General features: G+C 40.0%; 1 protein-coding gene across 1 annotated transcript; it reads left to right on the top strand.

The window, feature by feature from the left end:
• The first annotated feature begins 15857 nt into the window (after positions 1-15857).
• On the top strand, positions 15858-19127 carry cyp1b1 (cytochrome P450, family 1, subfamily B, polypeptide 1). Its single transcript, XM_086258430.1, has 3 exons — positions 15858-16271; positions 16380-17384; positions 18011-19127. Exons 1-3 carry the CDS (start codon positions 16255-16257, stop codon positions 18600-18602), a joined length of 1614 nt encoding a protein of 537 aa, XP_086114556.1. The 5' UTR covers positions 15858-16254; the 3' UTR covers positions 18603-19127.
• The last annotated feature ends 219 nt before the right edge of the window (positions 19128-19346 follow it).

Here is a 19346-nt window from a genome sequence, read left to right as displayed (position 1 = left end):
TTAAACCAACATTAAGACAAGACAGACAATACGCTAACTAAGAATAGTACAATATATACATATATATACATACATACATACATAAGTCACTTATAAATAAATATTTGGAAAGAAACATGTGCAGTTGTAGCAGCAAACAGTGTGTTAAGTGGATGCGTTGTACAGGGAGATGGCCACAGGCAGGAATGATTTCCTGTGTCGTTCAGTGGTGCTTTTCGGTAATCTCAGTCTCTCACTGAACGAGCTCCTGTGACTGACCAGCATGTCATGGAGTGGGTGGGAGGTGTTATCCAACATTGTCTTTATCTTGGACAGCATCCGCCTCTCCGACACCACCTTGAGGGAGTCCAGCTCCATCCCCACAACATTGCTGGCCTTACGGATCAGTTTATTAAGTCTGTTGGCATCTGCGACCCTCAGCCTGCTCCCCCAGCATGCAACAGCATAGAGGATCGCACTGGCCACCACAGACTCATAGAAAATCCTCTAGCAGGCAAGGCATACATGGAACGCCATAACCAAGTGGCCGGCATAGTGTACAGGAACATCTGTGCCGAGTATAACCTGGAAGTCCCGAGGTCAAAATGGGAGATGCCCCCAAGGGTGGTGGAGAATGACCGAGCTAAGATCCTGTGGGACTTCCAGATACAGACGGACAAAATGGTGGTGGCTAACCAACCGGACATAGTGGTGGTAGACAAACAGAAGAAGACGGCCGTAGTGATCGATGTAGCGGTTCCGAATGACAGCAATATCAGGAAGAAGGAACACGAGAAGCTGGAGAAATACCAAGGGCTCAGAGAAGAGCTCGAGAGGATGTGGAGGGTGAAGGTAACGGTGGTCCCCGTGGTAATCGGAGCACTAGGTGCGGTGACTCCCAAGCTAGGCGAGTGGCTCCAGCAGATCCCGGGAACAACATCGGAGATCTCTGTCCAGAAGAGCGCAGTCCTGGGAACAGCTAAGATACTGCGCAGGACCCTCAAGCTCCCAGGCCTCTGGTAGAGGACCCGAGCTTGAAGGATATATATATATATATATATATATCTGCTACCCTATAACAGCAGGTTGCAACTAGCCTTGATCTTGATTGCAACACAATTGGCATTTAAATCTAGTGGAGATTTTATTGTTCTTTCAAAACTCTTTTTATTTTGTACCTGTTTTTATGTGTTAGGACTGACTCATTATATTCTGTGCACTACAGCGGGTCTCTGCTCTGTGCACTGTCCCTGCCAAGTACACTAGCTGAATTTTAAAAATAGATTTTATATATAATGCTTCTTAATATTTACTTTTTTGTGGATTCGCAAGCTACCATGCAGGGAGGTAATCCCTTTTGGTTAAGCAGATAATTAGAGCAGTAATAAGTTCAAACTATGCTTCACCATTCTGCAGAAACACACACATATAATGGTTTGTCATCTGCGAGTCTCCTTAATAATGTTTTTTTGCTCAGTTTTTATTCTAAACGTTTTATAACTCAATATAAACTCAGTATCGCACGTCATTTTAAAACACAGAAACCACCCGAGTACAAGAACAAAAGACTGTTGAATCTGCTTTGTGTTGTTGCCTTCAGATAACAGATGACAAATATTCGAACCGAGCCTACACCCATGAAACTCGGTGTTTGCATACCTTTAGGGAGCACGCAAAACCTCGATAAGTTCATATTTAGGCCAACCAAGAAAATATTACTTGGCCACTCATTGATTGTGCTGATCTCAGCCTCCTGTTGTCCTGTTACCCTCCTGAGGCTCACACAGACATTCCTCTGACTCTGCCCCATTGAGGTAAGCTCTTCTAAGGCTTTTAACTAAAATCTTGATATGCATGCAAGCAGCATTCAGCTGATGTCGTGGAGTCTTAATAGCTGCTTCTGAAAGATTCCTCATTAGATATCGCACCGCCCTGCAAATCCTCCCCTCCCTCGCTCGATCTTTTCGTGAGAAGAAGGCGCAACAGAGAGCTGTCCGGGCAGAGCTCCACACGTGATGGTTGCAGTGTAACAATAACTCTCCGACAGCTCATCTTACCATCTTACCTGCTCCTGTCTAGTGAGCATAAATCAGACACAGGCTACAAGCATTTGCAAAACAGGGAGTTTGTGCTGTTAAAAGGGAATGAATGCATTTAAATATATTTTAAAAAATCCTGATGCAAATTTCAAAAGCCCTTCGAAAGTATTTGTGGCTGCAGAGCAAATGTCTCAGCAGGCGTGTTTGCGTGCATACATGAAAGCAGGAGTTGAAGATTACAGAGCATTGCGTGCTGCTGCAACCTTGTCCATCCAGTTTGGTATGTTTCATTCAGCCTGACACACACACTCAATTACCTGGTTATAAACAGGAATGTAAACTACAAGGAATGTCGACGAAAAAAACCCCCTACAGGACAGAACACAGGGACTTTTATGAATGGGAAAAAAAGTTCTCACATACCATTCATAAATTTGCTTCGATGCACTCGCAAGACAATCCAAGCCTGCAGAGAGAGGCTAATACAATAAGCTGTATTGTTGTGATATTAAAATTACTCAGTGTCAGTTTTGGAGGAAATTACATCTTACAATCTAAAACAAGTAAAAATAACCCGAAGTTGCGACAGATATTTTTCATCTGCTGATCAAGTTGCTTGTGTGCTGTAAATGCACTCATTTGAATGTTCTTCCTGCTTGTAAAAGTTATCTGAGGCTGTCACAGCACATCGAAGTCTCACTGAGACGGAGTTAATCCAGAGTGACAGGCCAGATTTTCACCTCTCTGCCAGAGTACCAAAGCCATGACAACATTTTCTCTTTTTTTTTTTTGTTCCACCGAGACAAAAGTCAAACAAACAAACAGTCCCATACAATCCTAGTGGTGCTTTATGCTCCTTGACAACCAACCGGCAGAGGTTTCGATGGGAGTTGATGCAGCAGCACAGGAAGTTATGTCACAAAGGCTCTGAAAAAGATGCTTCTGCTCAACCTATTACAATTCACATGATTTTGTAAATGGAGGATTGCCAGACCTGCTTTAAGGTCTCAGTGGGAACACAACAGAAAGAAATTCTCAGTGTTCTCAGTGGATGTGCTGCAGCGCACTACAACCAGGCACTTATTGAATAAAATGGCAGTTAGAGGTCCTTCTGCCAAACCAGACAAGAGGAGAAGATTAAGTTCAACTAAATGAGTACCCAACAACGCCACTAATTAGAGTTCAGTCTGAATTAGTAGAGCATGTCGAGAAACACTCAAACAATGTTTGACATATATATACATCAATTAGACCAATCAATCAACAGCAGTATTGTAAGTTCACCCCCGCAGTCACGAAGGTTTTACACAAAATTACGTGAACGTGTAAACTTGGTTTTTTGAGAATAAAGGATGTTAAATGTTGAGAAGTGGTGTCTTAGAAAAACAAAACTAAGCTTGTGGTTTTACTCCAGCCTGCTCTCAGACAGGAACTAAACATCAAAGGATATTACAAGCATAAGACTGTGTTACAGTGAATTTAACTTTTTAGGTAAAAAAGCAACACTGGGGGCAACAAAGCAAACACTGATAGTCATCTTGCGATGATAAGGTTGTTTTTGTTCACAAACTCTTGTCTGTCGGCACATCCAGAAGACGTGTAGTAACCCAGACACCTGACAAATGTGCTACAGACTCTCACTCGAGCCATATTCTGGCCTCCTCCACCTCTGAGGAACATCCTGTATTTTGGCTAACTGCTGTTAAACCAACAGAATCCAGCAGTTTATTTGGGATTTCCCTCAAAAACGAGCGTGTTTTTGAAAATAACACTGATGAGCACTGTGAGACTGAACCAAACTCTATGAAGCACAGAGCATGTGGGTTATAGAACCAACACAACATGCTGAAAGATGCCAAAATGTCTTGTAGAGCTAAAGGTACAGCTGCAGTCATTTCATAATTATTACACATAATCATCTGATTATTTGTTAACAGACAATAATATATTCACTCAAATAAAGTAAAGCACGCACACACACACACACACACACACACACACACACACACACACACACATGCACACATGCACACATGCACAATGCTGATTCTGGCCCCCTCCACCCTCCACATGCTGAGGAGCTCTGGTAGTTTTGACAATGTTGTGACAACACGATGAGGACATTATGCTTGAGAGCACTGTCACTGCTGTCTCACAGTCAGTTTGGATCTTTTCACCGTGTGTGTGGTTGTGTGTACATGTAAAAATGTTTCCTCCTAACACAACAGGTTCCTTTGTGGTACAGGGGCCAAATCCCCACTATTCTCTTATTGCTTTGACTCTCAAAGATCCGGGGTCGTGACTCTTAGTTTCAACTTTGGCTTTATTTCTACAACTTTGCTTCCCATATGGAAAAGATATATATATATAAATCTTATAAAGTTTTTATCTGTCTTGTATGAAACTTGTATGAAAAGCATACAAGAGTGAAAACACATATAAGATCCCTTGAAAAATTATATAATGAAACTTGTATGTTTTGTATACTTACTAAAAAAATATATGAAAGTAATGAGAAAGTGGCCACTTTCATGAGTAAATCGTATATGTTTTTACTATTTCTTTTCCATATGGATTTCCTTCTATTTAACTCCATTTACCTCATCTGCCGTTAGTGAAAATATACAACAGCTAAAATGAACACAGACCTTTTTGGATAACTAAACAAAAAGATAACTTTATAGTCATTCAGTGGCGTCTGGGCTTAACTTCTCTAGCCAATTAACTTCCTTAGAGACTCTTACTTCCTGCCACTTAAGTAAAGAGTTTTATGTTATACAGAAATTTATTAGACCACCTGTAATAAAAACAAGAAAATACAAATATTTGAGAAATCTGTCAAAACTTCTTTCTTAAATTTATTTTTTACTAAATTCACTGAACTGATTTCCCTTTTTTATACCCAAAGTTAAGCCGACACACAAACAGCTTTCAACCACTAAACCTAATTTTTCTGGTCAAGAATGCAAGTAATTAAATGTAATTTTGCATGTTAATTAAAGAAAAAATACTGGTAGATTAACCATTTCAGAAACATTAAAAATGATTTTGGTAAATTAACAATACTGTTAATTTAAGACAGATGGGCTGCACACTTTGTATATATTACAATATATTGAGTGGTGGGCAAATAAATTAACTCAAATTAGTAGCTCACAGTAGCTGTGAGGCTTTTGAATGATGAATTGAAGTTATCCAAACAGTGAATTTACATGTATTAAAATAATTAAATAATGATGGCTTGATTAAGAGCTCCTTTTGTTAAATTGACCACATTACACATACAAAAAGAGAATGTACATACGTGAACTCAGATGATGTGTTTTGCTGTGTTGCTCTTTCTGTATTCCTCCACCCTTCCTTCTCTCAATAGAATCAGATCCACTGGGACTCTATTATATTTCTGTCAGGGGATTTTTCAGTCTAAGGGGTAGGGTGTGGGTGGAGAGGAAGTAGTTTCCAGCTTAGGAAACAAACTACTTATTGCACGGTGGTATTTATTGCTCTTTGTAGGACTTTTTTAAAACTTGATGTACCACCCTCATCTATAAATGTTTGTCTAGATTCTTTATGTATTTGTTATACATCAATAATTCATGACATTTCATAGGGAAGAATATAAAAATGCTGCGATCAATTGAATGAAAGTGTAAACAGTTAATATCAGTAAAAGGATTTAGGATATAGGATATATTTCCCAGCAATAAAAAACATTAAACAAAAGTTAAATAAAGTAAAATAATTATAGTAGACTAAAGCGGACAGTGAAACAAAACCAAAAACCATTTAACAGAACAAATGGGCAATGAATGTACATACATGTTTCCATATACAGTACACAGGATTATATGTTAATGCTCACTGAAACATTTGTAACTGCACAACTTCACATATATGCCAGTAATTACTTGGACACTATTCTGTGATATTAAAAAATCTACATAAAAGAGCTGTGTTGCCTTTTTTATTTACCGTGCTGGACTTTTCTAGATTGACAGCATCTCCTGTGTTATCATGACGCCTGGATGAAAAGCTCACACATTTTAAATGAAGCGAATAAAGTGAAGTTTCAGACACAAAGAATCTGATGAGGAAAGCAGTTATAGACAGTTCAAACACTGCACAAGCTGATGAGGGAGGCGTCTGTGCATGATCCCCTTTTTACTTTGCCCAAATTCTTTTCTTTCTTTTCTGTTTGCTCGGTTGTTCTTCTAAATCTGCAAAAACGTGCTGCGCTGCGTGGACAGAGAACAGACACCTTAACAGAAACTAAGAATCAGTCGATAATTATTAACTCATGAAACAAAATTCAGAGACAGAATGGCTGTTACTTAATTTTGTTTGAGCACACAAAAAGCAAATCCTTTCTGACTTCTAAAATTTGTATTTACTTCATTATGCATTATGCCCATGCCTGTGCTGAAGTACAGTTTGTAAGTGATGATATTCTTTGTTTTTCTCAACTGCCTGATGCCAGCAAAAAAAAAAAAACCTGAACTACTTCCATATGACTCCGTCTGATAGACTGTGAGTGCTGCATCAGCAGGAACTGCGGGCCCAAAGGAAATACCAATCCCCTAATGAAACAATAAGCTAAGAATATACAGTTCAGAGCTTGAGTTCAGTATAATAGAGGATCTCATGTGGCTTCTTCCTGCTAGCCTCATGGCCCGGCACTGTCCTTGATGAACTGCACACAACTGTCTTTCGCATCAGCTGATTTACAGAAAATGCAACACGATCTGTAAAATAACCTAAATTATGATCACACCAAATATTCAACATGCTCCTCACTACAAATCAATTCATGTCACTTTTATATTTACTTGCTCGAAGCATTTCAGAGTTTTGAATGTACATATTTCAGCCGTTCACTGGTTCCATTCATAATTCTGCCAAACAGCCCAAGCAAGTTTCAGGTCTACTTTACATGGTGTAATCATACATGTTCCCACTTTAACCGTTGTGTGATTAATACAAGTGATGTAATGATGTTGCTAATGCCCCAAAACAAAAATCCAGCCCTACTTCTGTAAGTATTGTTCCAGTACAATCAGTGCTTGATTTGTTCCAAGCGTCATCGCAATTACGAGCTAATACTTGTTCCGGGGTGTAATAATTTCCAGCATCTTCGCCATGATTGTGTAGAACCAAACTACAGAAGGGTAGAGTCACTATTTTTCAGCTATTGGTATCCAGCCATTAGAAAGACATCGAGAATCCCAGATAAAAGTAGCAGAAGGGTGTCCGTGGATGTCATAATACAGCCGAGCAGGCGACCTGTGAGACGACCTTCTGATTACATTTCTCAAAATGAACCCAGGATGTTCATCTAAAAGCACAGTTTCTGTGAAACTTAAAAGCAGCTTTAAACACCAAAAAGTTTAAAAGAAGGAAGAAAAAGACAATCATTTCCACGGAAACCAATGTTCTGTCCGCACCATCCACCTTCTTGGGCAACAGATCATTTCAGTGTTGTGGCTGGGCATTTTATACACCCTTTGTTTTCACATGACTGGCAAAATATGTCACAGTTTAATGCTTCAGAGGACTGATGCTGGATTTGTTCGGGGTTTACCAGCCATGAAGACACAAACATAAGACAACAATGTAATGTGATACAAAGAATGAGAGCGTTTGCATAGCTTTGGTATGCTGCATTTGTCCTTTCAAAAACCATGTTGTTAAATTGATAGGATGGAAATAAAAACCAGAAAGCATGCCATTTTCTTTTTTTTAAAGCTTGAATTTGATGTCAGCAACACTTTTGAAAAATGTTGGGATAGGGACAAGTTCATACTGTGTTACACAACTTCTTCATGGCTGCAGGCATCAGAGACGAGTAGGGCAAATTCAGTAGTTTTGAAAAGCCATTGTTGCTTCATACGGGATTTCAGCTTGTTTGCAGAAGCTCTGTGGCTGCTGGATGTGATAAAGTAAATGTAGAGGAACAGATGAAATGAAAGTATGAATCAGCTCATTATTGTCACAGTAAACAATCCAAATATTAGACTGGCACATCCTTCATTTCCATGACAGAATCATATCTATTTCCATTTTCACCCAAGTCACTTGGATGAGTGACGAAATGTTTCTCCCACTGAAAACGCTACGTCCAGATGAACAGAATCAACCTTTGGAGATCTATTTTCATTATTGCTTAGTTTGACGATCAAGGCTATTCACTGCTTGTCCCTTCTCTACAGAGATTACCTGAATCTTTTATCACATTATGTTCTGTATATAATGATTTTTAATTTAAGAAGCTTTTTTTTTTAATTGTTCATCTCTTGCAGGTTTTTTTCCCAATGCATTTCCTGTCCTAGCATTTCTAAAATGATGGCACAATTTTTTTTTCAGATAAGTAAATTAATAAATGCATTTTACACTTTAACCTTATGTTATCTAGATAAATATGGGATTTTAAATGATCTAGAAATCAATTTGCTTTCCATTTTCAGCTATTATGCACACAGACTGTATATAAAAGATGGACAAATCTTTGGGGTCTAAAAAGTGTAGCTAATGCAAAACAGGCAAAAAGCATGACATTTACAGAAAATTTCCCTTTTCCTCACTTTATTTATGACATCGATAATAATAATTTCTATCATGTCAGTGGTAAGTGACTGACTTCACATAACAATAAGTGACGTCAAGGTGGCCACATCAAGCTTTTAGATACCGTCTATAATTACAAAGCGCCCGCTACTTTCATAAACCAATGCTATTCTAAATGCAACTCCAGTTTTTGCTTTGCATTTCTGAAAGTAACCCCTCATGATGACATTATTATGATCTCAAAGCTATGCTAAATTACAGCATTTACTGGGAAATTGGGTTTGAAAGAAACTGGTATTAGTGAGAAGGGAAGCTAAAGTGAACAGCTGATTTATGTTTTTGAAATGTAGGGTCAGCTTTTGGTTTTGGAGCCAGATATGTGTGTGGCCATTTGTCCTCTAGGAGCTTTCTGCTTGGCTACTTACAGCCAACCACAGCTGCCTATTTTCTCCTCCATCAAATATCCCTGGTCTGGTTCTTATGGTAAATAGGAGCTCTGTGTGGGACAAGAGGCCACACTTCGTGTGACTTCCTCCTCTGCGGGTAACAGCCTATCGTCATCTGTCCGTCATCATTAATTTCTTGTAAAAACACCAAAGACAGGACCCGGGAGGGGGTCGTAGAGAAGCGGGTTAGCTTCCCTTTGAGTGCTGCTTCACCTTTCACCTTGCACAGGGAGGAAAAGATAAACACAAGGGGGGAGACAAGTAAGCTTCAGTGACTTTTAATGACAGAGCCGGTTTGGGTTAGAATAGCAACTCTGTAATCCTGCAGAGACTAGATAAGATTAGGCCTCATCAAGCAAGTAGGAAGAAATGGCAGCTTATCGTGTTCTGTTTTCCTCTGCATTTGTCTGTATGTATTTGCACAGATTTGTGTTTTGTGCATGAGGTGGATTTAGATATACACACTGTGCACAAACATCAGAGGTCATGTGGTTCATCACTTCCTGAAGGATGCAGTCGTTTGTAACAACAGCTCTACTTGGAGCAGCACTCGGTAAATGAGCAAAAGCATGTCTTCACCAATTTTCATATCAGAGGTCTTGATCAAACTTGTCGTCAAAATGAATTTTCACATAATCCTCACCCCATTCCATTCACACAGTAATCTGCAAAAACAAAACACCTCCACATTCATTAAAAACTATTCACTGGTTATTTTCCATGGGCTTCTTGTCAGTCTCTTCAATTAAGCCAATAAAAACAACGACTGACAACAGTTGCGAGGATGGAGGCAGGCAAGGCTGTTTTTAGTTGGCGTGGATTTGAAAAGCGCAGTCATGCGGCTGAACACGTAATAAGCTTCCCATTCTTCCCAAAGAAACACCAACAGTTCAGTCGGACTCCGCAAACCCTTGAAAAGGTTTCCACCACCAGTAACACAAAAAATCCGACATGGACGCCGATTCAGAATTCAGGGGGAAAATGCCCTTCACGGGCTGCTGATTACACTTTGGCAAGGGCCTCCTTAGAACTTGGCCAGACAAGAAAAGACCGTACAGATAGAAGTACCTCAATGAGCGCTCAGTTAATCCGCAAGGTCATTAGGATACTTGAAGCACTCATTAGCATCATTCTCATGCTTTTACATGGAAAGCTGGTGCTTTTTTTTTCACCGTCAGTTAAGAGAAGATAAACATGGGATTTGTGGACTTCTGGGAATTATTGGGGTGAGAGTTGGGGGGGGAAGGTTATTGTGGGACAGTTTGACATTTGGAGTCACTGAGGTCGCTCTGTTGTAATGAGGCGCTCGCGGGCGGACCAAAGTAAAGGGTTTGCCCTGGCGCTCAACTCTCCCTGTCTCATCGCCAAGCCAGATGACAGTTTCGTTTGGTGTAGGAGTAGTTAGACCAATCACACGGCGGCGGGCCGATTCATCTCTAATGGAAAGTAATTAACAAGACAGGGCCATACAGACAATCCTAATGTGTGTTTTTTCTGTGTTTCTGTTAGTGTGTGTATCTGCACTTCTTGAACTTACTTTTATTTCCTCTACTAAAATCTTGCACCAACTTAGCAATAGAGAGAGTAAAGAATAGAGCTCAATAGAGCTCAACAGTGATGCTGAAAAATGCCATTTATATTCTCCATGGAAACTGTAAAATCTAAAGTAGATTTACTATGTGTGACACTGTGAGTTTCGTACTCCATTAGAAACCACAAGTCTTTATGACATCAGACTTTTTAAAAAAAAGGGCATTGTATTTGCGAAGTCGTGGAAAAAATCCTATCCATCCTGATTTGAAACAATGATGTCGTTGATTTGCAGAGGCTGCTGTAAAGTGTGTGAAACTTCAGGAAAAAACAAAGCATTGTACCATTGTCATGACAACTTGTAGCTGGTTGGCTCTTTATGTAAGGATTTCTAAAATATAAAAAGTAAATAATAAATATGAAAATAAATGTGGAAATTCACTTGTGGAAATGGAGTGTTCACAGTTTTGTCCTATGGAGGCTAATGTCAGCTAAATGCTAAATGCTTAGCATAGTAGAAGATTATAACTATTTTGGGAATTTATTGTTACTGTTGTTAGACATATTAACCTGGTAATAACTTAAATCAAAATCTTTATATTTACTTTTGGCTATTTGGAAGAATTAAAATAAAGTGATTGCGCCTTTAGCTGTTAGCATGATCATATAGCTTATTTAGTAAAACATGCTAACATCTGCTCCTTAGAGGAATCTGTAAATATAGTTTTTATGTTTTAGATTATACTTTTGGTCTCTTTGGGGCTGTAGAGTAATGTGTAAAAGCAACTTTAATGATGTAATTGAATAATGCCATTAACAACAGTGCTAAACAAAAGCAGTTAGCGCAATACTGACCTTAATTTTGAGCATTTTTTCAATCCCTCATATATATTCATTTTCCTTTTTCTTTTTCCTCTGGGCTGGTCTTTACCAACTCCTTGGAGGAAATATCTAGCAGTAAGATGTTTCATTATGTTCATGATATAGCTGCTTACTCAGCATATATACAGTTCCTAAGAGCGTTTTCACTTATATTAGCGGCTTGCTATTCAAAGGTTTGTAAAAGTGCTAAGACTGAATCAAAATGGTAACAGGAAGTTATACTGCAAGAACAATGATGTTAAAATGCTTTATGCAGCTTAAGTCATTTTACATGAATACTTTACAAAGTATTCACCTGATCCACTGTCTACACAAAAATATTGACTTGTGCAGCTTTTAAATAACTTTGCATACAGCTCTGAGCAAACAGTTTTGTTCTTTTGAAGCTGTTTTCTTGCTGCACTGAAAACTCAGAACAAAGTGCTGACTCAGGTAGAGTTTCTGTGGGGTTATTTTCAAGTCCACTTCCAAGAACTGCATTGTGTTCTAGTCCTTGTAGATGCCAAAGCCCCTATTGTGTTATAAATCACAGAAAACTGGCCAGTGACACAATGAATTACTGCCTTTTGAATTACTTTCAGGGTTTAATAATCAGCATAACTAATCCATCTGTTCATTTTTATGAGAATATCTCAAAGATAACATTTATCTTCATACCATAAATCTGATGATGTTTTAATTCAAGCATGACTTGTAAACTCTCATGGGCATGCCAAGATTGGAATAAAATATCTTTATATATTTACCAAGCCTCAGTTATATATTTACCAGCTTAGCAGCTCTTTTCTGTGCCTATCCATGACAGGCAGATGGAGGGAGACCTGTGTTTAGTGAAGCTGTCAGCAGCTTTCCCTTCAGTTGTCACCCCTGTGATGAAGCACATGTGCGTGACTGCACGGCACCTTTAGAATAGCCTTGGGCAGTACCCTCTATTCACAGCACTGATTCACAGAACATGATAAGGCCCACAAGTGCTCTAAAAGGCATTCTTTTCGTCCAAGGTCGTGCATTGCTCCACAAATAACAGACATAAATCAGTGTAATGGCCTAGTTTATTAATTATTTGTGTTTGCAGGTTATGCAATTTCCTGGTATGTCTTACCTTGATTTTCCTTGCACAAAACTATGCTCTGAATGTGAAAAATGTTGCTGGAAGTAGAACTGTGCTGTGCTGTGCTAGGCTGGAACTTTACAGTGCAACTGTACCTTTACCGTCTAAGCAAATCATCACCTGCACACACCTTTGTGAGCTCCTCCCCGAGCTCCATGCTCACTCACACGCGATGAGCAATTGAGCTGTCAGTCAAACAGGAAGGGAAACTGGTATCAGAGCTGCTAGCAAGGAGAAGCTTCAATGAAACGTTTGCAGAGTTGTGTAGGCCTGTATTTCCTTTTGCAGCTTTGAAAGGATTAACTTAAATGCCATGCACTGGTAAATTTCAGGTTTAAGGACTTTGTAACTCAGAGTTTATACAATATATTTGAAAATGCAGTGATACTAATAAAGATTAAAGGTTGCTTACTAAAAATATAGACTTCAAATACTGGCAACATGATGTGTTAATGAGATAGATCATTGATGAATAACTTTTTTTTAGACAAATAAAGATTATAAAGGATGTTTCTTGATATATACTGTAATTGAAAGGCATGTTGAGTGACTGACTTGGACACTTAGGAATATTTGATTTCTTTTGCTTAAGAAGAACTTGGCTTGTTTTTCAATATGTTTGAACTCATTGTCATTGCATTGTGAAGCAGTCTCAAGAGTTTTTATTTTAGGATTTGACTAAAAATGTAGCGCTAAACACTACAGGATTATTCTGTACATTTTCACCTTGCTTTTTTTTTTAAAGATGTTTAGCCTGGCTTTTTAGTTTGGTTTGAATCTTAAAGTAAACAAATAAACTGTCTGTATTTAGATTCATGACGGCAACTTTACGCTTAAACTGTTGATTTGGCCTCCTAAAGTTCCTACTGTCTCTGTAATAGGTCCTTCTGTCTTTTTTTTAAAAAAAAATCTCCAATAGGCTTTGATTTAGTAATGTTGGTAAATTCCCTTCACTTGAAGCTGAAACCGTCACTCTTCAAAAAGGGATTCGACTCTAATATAGGCTTCAGAAGAAGGAAGTGGTAACTATGATACCCCATTTAATCCCATTTGCCTCAATCTTTCGTGGCAGAAAGAAGCGGTAACATTTTTTATCATTTTGTATACTAACAGCAACAGGAAATACCTACAAGAGCAGATAAATGAGTCCACATTTCCTCTCACCATTCAGTGGTACAGAGTTAAACCTATAACCTGCTGAGTAAAAGAAGTCAGCAGTTCCAGTTTTTTGTATTAACTGTGCGTTTTAAAGGGTATATTGTGTTTAGAATGATTATGATGAGGTCACGTTTGGGATTATTTACACTCTGGAATAAAAGGCGGATGGACGTGCTTGGTCTAACAGCCGGGTCCTGCCAGCCAAGGAGAGGGGCCAGGCACTTCACTGACTTGTCCCCACCCTCGTGTATCGGTTCCTTATTGGAATAAAAGAAGATCACACACTGTCACCTTATGAGAAGTTTTTCAAGCAGCAGCAACAGCAGCAGTGGAGGGTCTCGTCTCAGTAAGTCTCTACGCCCTTTACATTCATTTCATCTGAATACATTAACATTACATTAACAACCTGCTTTTACACACTTTATTTATAATGAGAAAATGTGTGTTTTAATTAAAACACACCATATGGACTAAAGTGATTGAAATATTTTTTTAAAGGTCGTCAGACCCTTTTCTAGATATCATGTTAGGCCACAGACAAAGTATACGCTTAATTAACGCAGAATTTTCAAGGAAATTTGAAGTGTTATTGACCCGTAATTTTCTATCCTAATGAAATTTGTATAAATGTGGTTTTGCGTGTACTTCTATAACATAGTTTAGACATGTAAATATATACGAAAAGTATTGTAAAATCCTTTTTCTGGTCCTTAATAATTTGGATTACATTTCGTCAAAGGAAAAAAGGGGGAAAGAGATGGAGTTAAACTGGCCGTATTTGATGGAGTTGGATATTTCTGAATTTAATTTGAAGATACAACAAACAGTTCAAATTTGCGCCTGCAGCTTCTCTGTGAAAGTTTTGGGTCACGGGACACGAGCCATCGTCTGAGCCGCTGTCCGCGGTGCTGAAGCGGGTTTCCCGAATCACATCATTTCAAAACCAGACTAGATGTTAGCAGGAAGGCTCGAGCGGGGCTCTGACACTTGAACAATACTTGCAGATTCAAGAAAACTGAAACAGATTGAAACTAAATCTACACAGAATTTAATAGAAGAGCTATAAAATCAACCCGAACTCCGGATTCTATTTTTTAGATTAAATCTTAGAGGGGAACAAATATTTCTGTCATTTAAGACTTGACCAGAATCAGCTAAATATCTGGACAGTAGATCTAAAGTTCCCGTTCGTCCACACGTGTTTGTCATTTGAAGATCTGAGAGAGAAACGAGGGTGTATAACCTGCCGCTAGAGCAGCTCTGATGCCCGGCATGGCTGTTAATTGGGGGGAATTAATGAGTCACAACACGGGGTTCGCCTCCTCCTGGTGGCTCGAACGAAAAGCGCACCCTCACACCGTCACCCTCGAGCATCAAGAGAAGTACTCCGCCAACACACCGAGCCCTGCGCCACGGACATGTGAGCCGGGAGTTTGTAGAAACAAGAATTTGTATTCTCAAAGCCGAAACACCAAAACGAGTAAAGGAGCAGCAAACATGGATTCTAGATCCCTTTAGCATTTTAAAGCGTCCCCATCACCCCGACTGCGTTTCTACATTTGCAACATACAGGCTGTTTGATCACACGCGACCAGTTTCCAAAACTAAATATATTATATCATTTGATTTGATCAATATATTTATATAATATATATTAATGTATATATATTTTAAATACAATATAAAATATTTTTTTAAAACTATGTTTCATAAAAAAGTAAAGCAGTTAACAGTTAGCGGGTCCGGACTATATAAATTATTTGAAAAGATTGAGACTGTGTCGGGTGTTACATAATTCCCTCAGGCAGACTCGCACGTCGTTACAAGCACTTTGACTTGAAGCCATATTATTTAATACCGCATAGAAAGACTACTTATTCTACTTATTCCTTGTATTATTATTATTATTATTACTATTATTACTACTACTACTACTACTACTACTACTAATAATAATAATAATAAGATGGCAAACTATATTTAGGACTTGCAACTGGCAGTCCTGCTTTTATATTTTCTTAGAAGAATATCCAGTCATATAATTAACGTATTGTTTAGGTCCCGTTGCCTGGGCGTGAGCTATCATAAGAAAGAGAGTAAAAGAAAAAGAGTCAGTGAGAGAGAGAGATGTGTTGGTGGTGGGGGTGACACCCTTTTGCAACAAACCTGCCCACTGTAACAAAGCCGTGATGTTGCGCTGTGTGGGGATAAATTACTTCGCCTGGTGTTGTGGGGCTTCAAAGCATGAGCAGGCTGCGGACAGAGAGGACGGATCTCCCACACAAGCTGCTGCACTGCCTGTGGATGCACAGTAGGCTGCTCACAGTCTGTTACTTTAAATCAGGCTGTGTGTGAGAGATACGCGCTAACCGGACTCTCTTTTTTTTGGAATGATTATTTTATTTGTCGAGGTTCTAGTGCTGTCCTTCGGCTCACAGAGAAACGTGTTTGATTATTATTTTTTTTTATTTTAAAGAATATATTTTTTTATTTTTTGGATCAGGCGCATTCAATATTTTGGAAAAATTCTAAAATATAATATTTTGCCATGAGGGAAAATACTAGGTATTTAATTATGCATTTTTTTCTACCCCATTTAATTGGGGTATCATATTTCAAGCCTTTAATCTGCAAACATATGCATTTAACAATGATTTTATGTCTTGCCTGCAGCATGTCTATCATGGATGTGACAGTGGAGGGAGTGAGCCCAGCAACTCCGAGGGCTCTGTTAGTGACATGCATGACTCTGCTGGTGTCCCTGCACCTGTTTCGGTGGCTGTGTCGGCAGCGGTCCCATTCCTGGCCGCCCGGCCCCCTCGCCTGGCCGGTCATCGGGAACGCACCGCAGCTTGGTAACGCACCGCACTTGTATTTTACGCGCATGGTGAAAAAATACGGCGACGTCTTCCAGATCAAGCTCGGCAGTCGGACGGTGGTGGTGCTGAACGGGGGGTCAATCAAACAGGCGCTGGTCAAGCAGGGCTCCCACTTCTCCGGCAGACCGGACTTCACCTCCTTCCAGTACATCTCCAATGGGAACAGCATGGCGTTTGGCAACTCCACGGGCTGGTGGAAGATGCACCGCAAAGTGGCCCAGTCCACAGTCCGGATGTTTTCCACAGGAAACCCCCAAACTAAGAAGACATTTGAAAATCACGTGCTCAGCGAGGGCAAAGAGCTGCTGCGGCTGTTTCTGAGGAAAACGAAGGAGGACAAATACTTCCAGCCCCTGACCTACGTCGTGGTGTCCACTGCCAATATAATGAGCGCGGTTTGCTTTGGGAAGAGGTACTCCCATGAAGATGAGGAGTTTCAGCAGGTGGTGGGCAGGAACGACCAGTTCACCAAGACTGTAGGCGCAGGGAGCATAGTGGACGTTATGCCCTGGCTGCAGTACTTCCCCAACCCCATCAAAACCATCTTTGAAAATTTTAAGAAGCTCAACCTGGAGTTTAGTGAATTCATTCGAGATAAAGTTGTGGAGCACAGAAAAACAATCGATTCAAGCACCATCAGAGACATGACTGATGCCTTTATAGTGACGCTGGACCAAATACGAGATAAGATGGGACTTTCTGAGAAAGACTATGTGTCCTCCACAGTCGGGGATGTGTTTGGAGCAAGTCAAGACACACTGTCGACTGCCCTACAGTGGATCATCCTCATTCTCGTCAAGTAAGATTTTTTTTAATCATTTTAAAAAATGACTTTATAGAAGGAGTTATTTATATGGATAAATAACTGCATGATAAATGACAGTTTATCTTCAACTTGTTGCTAAGGCTCTGCAGAATTGATGAAGTTTAGCTGCATTTGAGTTATGTAACAGCCCACTGGAGGTGTGTGTGTGTATGTGTGTGTACGTGTACTGGCAGTAATAAGCTGAAACTTCACACCACAATGAAAGAGAACAAAATGCCCAGTCAGCGTTTTAAAATCTTTAGTGCCATTTAATCTGTCCTGTGCCTGATACCTTTATCAGTGGATGGATTACAGAGCCACTATTTTTTTTCTGCTTGAGTTGTGGCAAGGACTACTCGTGTCTATGGACTATCTAACATGATCCATTTAAGCTGTTAACATCCTACAGGTCACCAGTCATGCATCTAGGTGTAGGCAGTTAAATTAAACCTCATTTTATTTGGAGGTGGGGGCAGGTGGGGGGGGGGGGGGGGGGTGTTAACGGCAGAAACCATTTTCTAACGAAAAAGATTCTTCATTCCACTTTGTTCACCAGCAAGAGTGTTTAACTTCTATCCTGGCAGTAGTCACCTTAAATGTGTGTTCACCTGTGATTGCAGGTATCCAGAGATACAGGTGCGTCTCCAGCAGGAGGTGGACAAAGTGGTGGACCGGAGCCGTGTCCCTGCTATCGAGGACCAGCAGCAGCTGCCTTATGTCATGTCCTTCATCTACGAGGTGATGCGCTTCACAAGTTTCGTCCCTCTCACCATCCCCCACTCCACCACCACAGACACATCCATCATGGGCTACACCATACCAAAGAACACAGTCATCTTCATCAACCAGTGGTCCGTCAACCATGACCCAAGCAATTGGTCCCAACCAGATATCTTTGACCCAGAGCGCTTCCTGGACCAGAGCGGAATGCTGAATAAAGACTTGACCAGCAACGTGCTCCTCTTCTCCCTGGGCAAGCGGCGGTGCATCGGCGAGGAGCTGTCCAAGATGGAGCTGTTCCTGCTCACAGCTCTCATAGCGCACCAGTGCAACATCACAGCCGACCCTGCAGTGCCGGTGAAACTGGGCTACAGCTATGGCCTGACTCTGAAGCCTCACCCTTTCTCTGTAGCCGTGTCTGTGCGCGATGATATGAAGTTGCTGGAAGCAGCTACCAGTCAGCCCTCATCAGACTCACAAACAAAAGAATAAATTAGATTCAAACTATAAGGTGCTAAAAGACATGAAGGCAGAGGAAAACGTAGAAACTTTTGTTTGAGGCTGAGCACCATATTTAATGTCTGGAAATCTCAGGCCACTGCTTTTGCTTTTTGATCTCATATACACTGTTTAAAATGTTTCATGTACCAGAGTCGAGACTGATTTAACAGCCTTTGATTACTGACTTATTCTAATCAGGGCCAGAAAGAAATAGCCTTGGTATCCAAATCAAAGAAGATGTACATCTTGTAGACGCCATCTCACCTGGATCAATCTCACATCTAACTTCAAAAACAGTCTCACATGCCAGCCAGCAATTAGGCACACTCCTTTGATTCATCAGATTAGAGGACTGCAGCACATCGCCAGCTGTGAACGGGACTTTCAAAGCAAGTCACACTGTGGTTACCTGAGTTCCAATTTACTGAAAAGCAGAAAGTTAAAGCTGTCAGTTAATTTGTTTTATTGTTGTTGTTTTTTTGCTGTTCTTTTGTGACGTCAGTTAAAAGAAAACAACCCCCCCCCCCCCCCCCCCAAAAAAAACCAAAAAAACAACAAAAAACAAAATGTGATTTTCAGGAAGCTCTTAAATTCTCTTTCTCTCTGTATTCTTTGTCTTTGTGTTTATTTTCCTAATTAGGGCTCCAAACCCTTTCCAGTGCAATATCGAACTTGTAAAAGCAAAAATACGTGACATTTGAAGGTAAGCACTAAAGATTGGAGTTAATCCATTTT

Source organism: Aulonocara sp. 'chitande type north' Nkhata Bay, linkage group LG13 (genome assembly GCF_057382095.1).
Source record: "Aulonocara sp. 'chitande type north' Nkhata Bay isolate Kocher_YH1m ecotype deep benthic linkage group LG13, A_spYH_male_GT1.1, whole genome shotgun sequence".
In the NCBI taxonomy this organism is placed as follows: Eukaryota; Metazoa; Chordata; class Actinopteri; order Cichliformes; family Cichlidae; genus Aulonocara; species Aulonocara sp. 'chitande type north' Nkhata Bay.
This window is presented reverse-complemented; position numbering and strand designations above follow the sequence as displayed.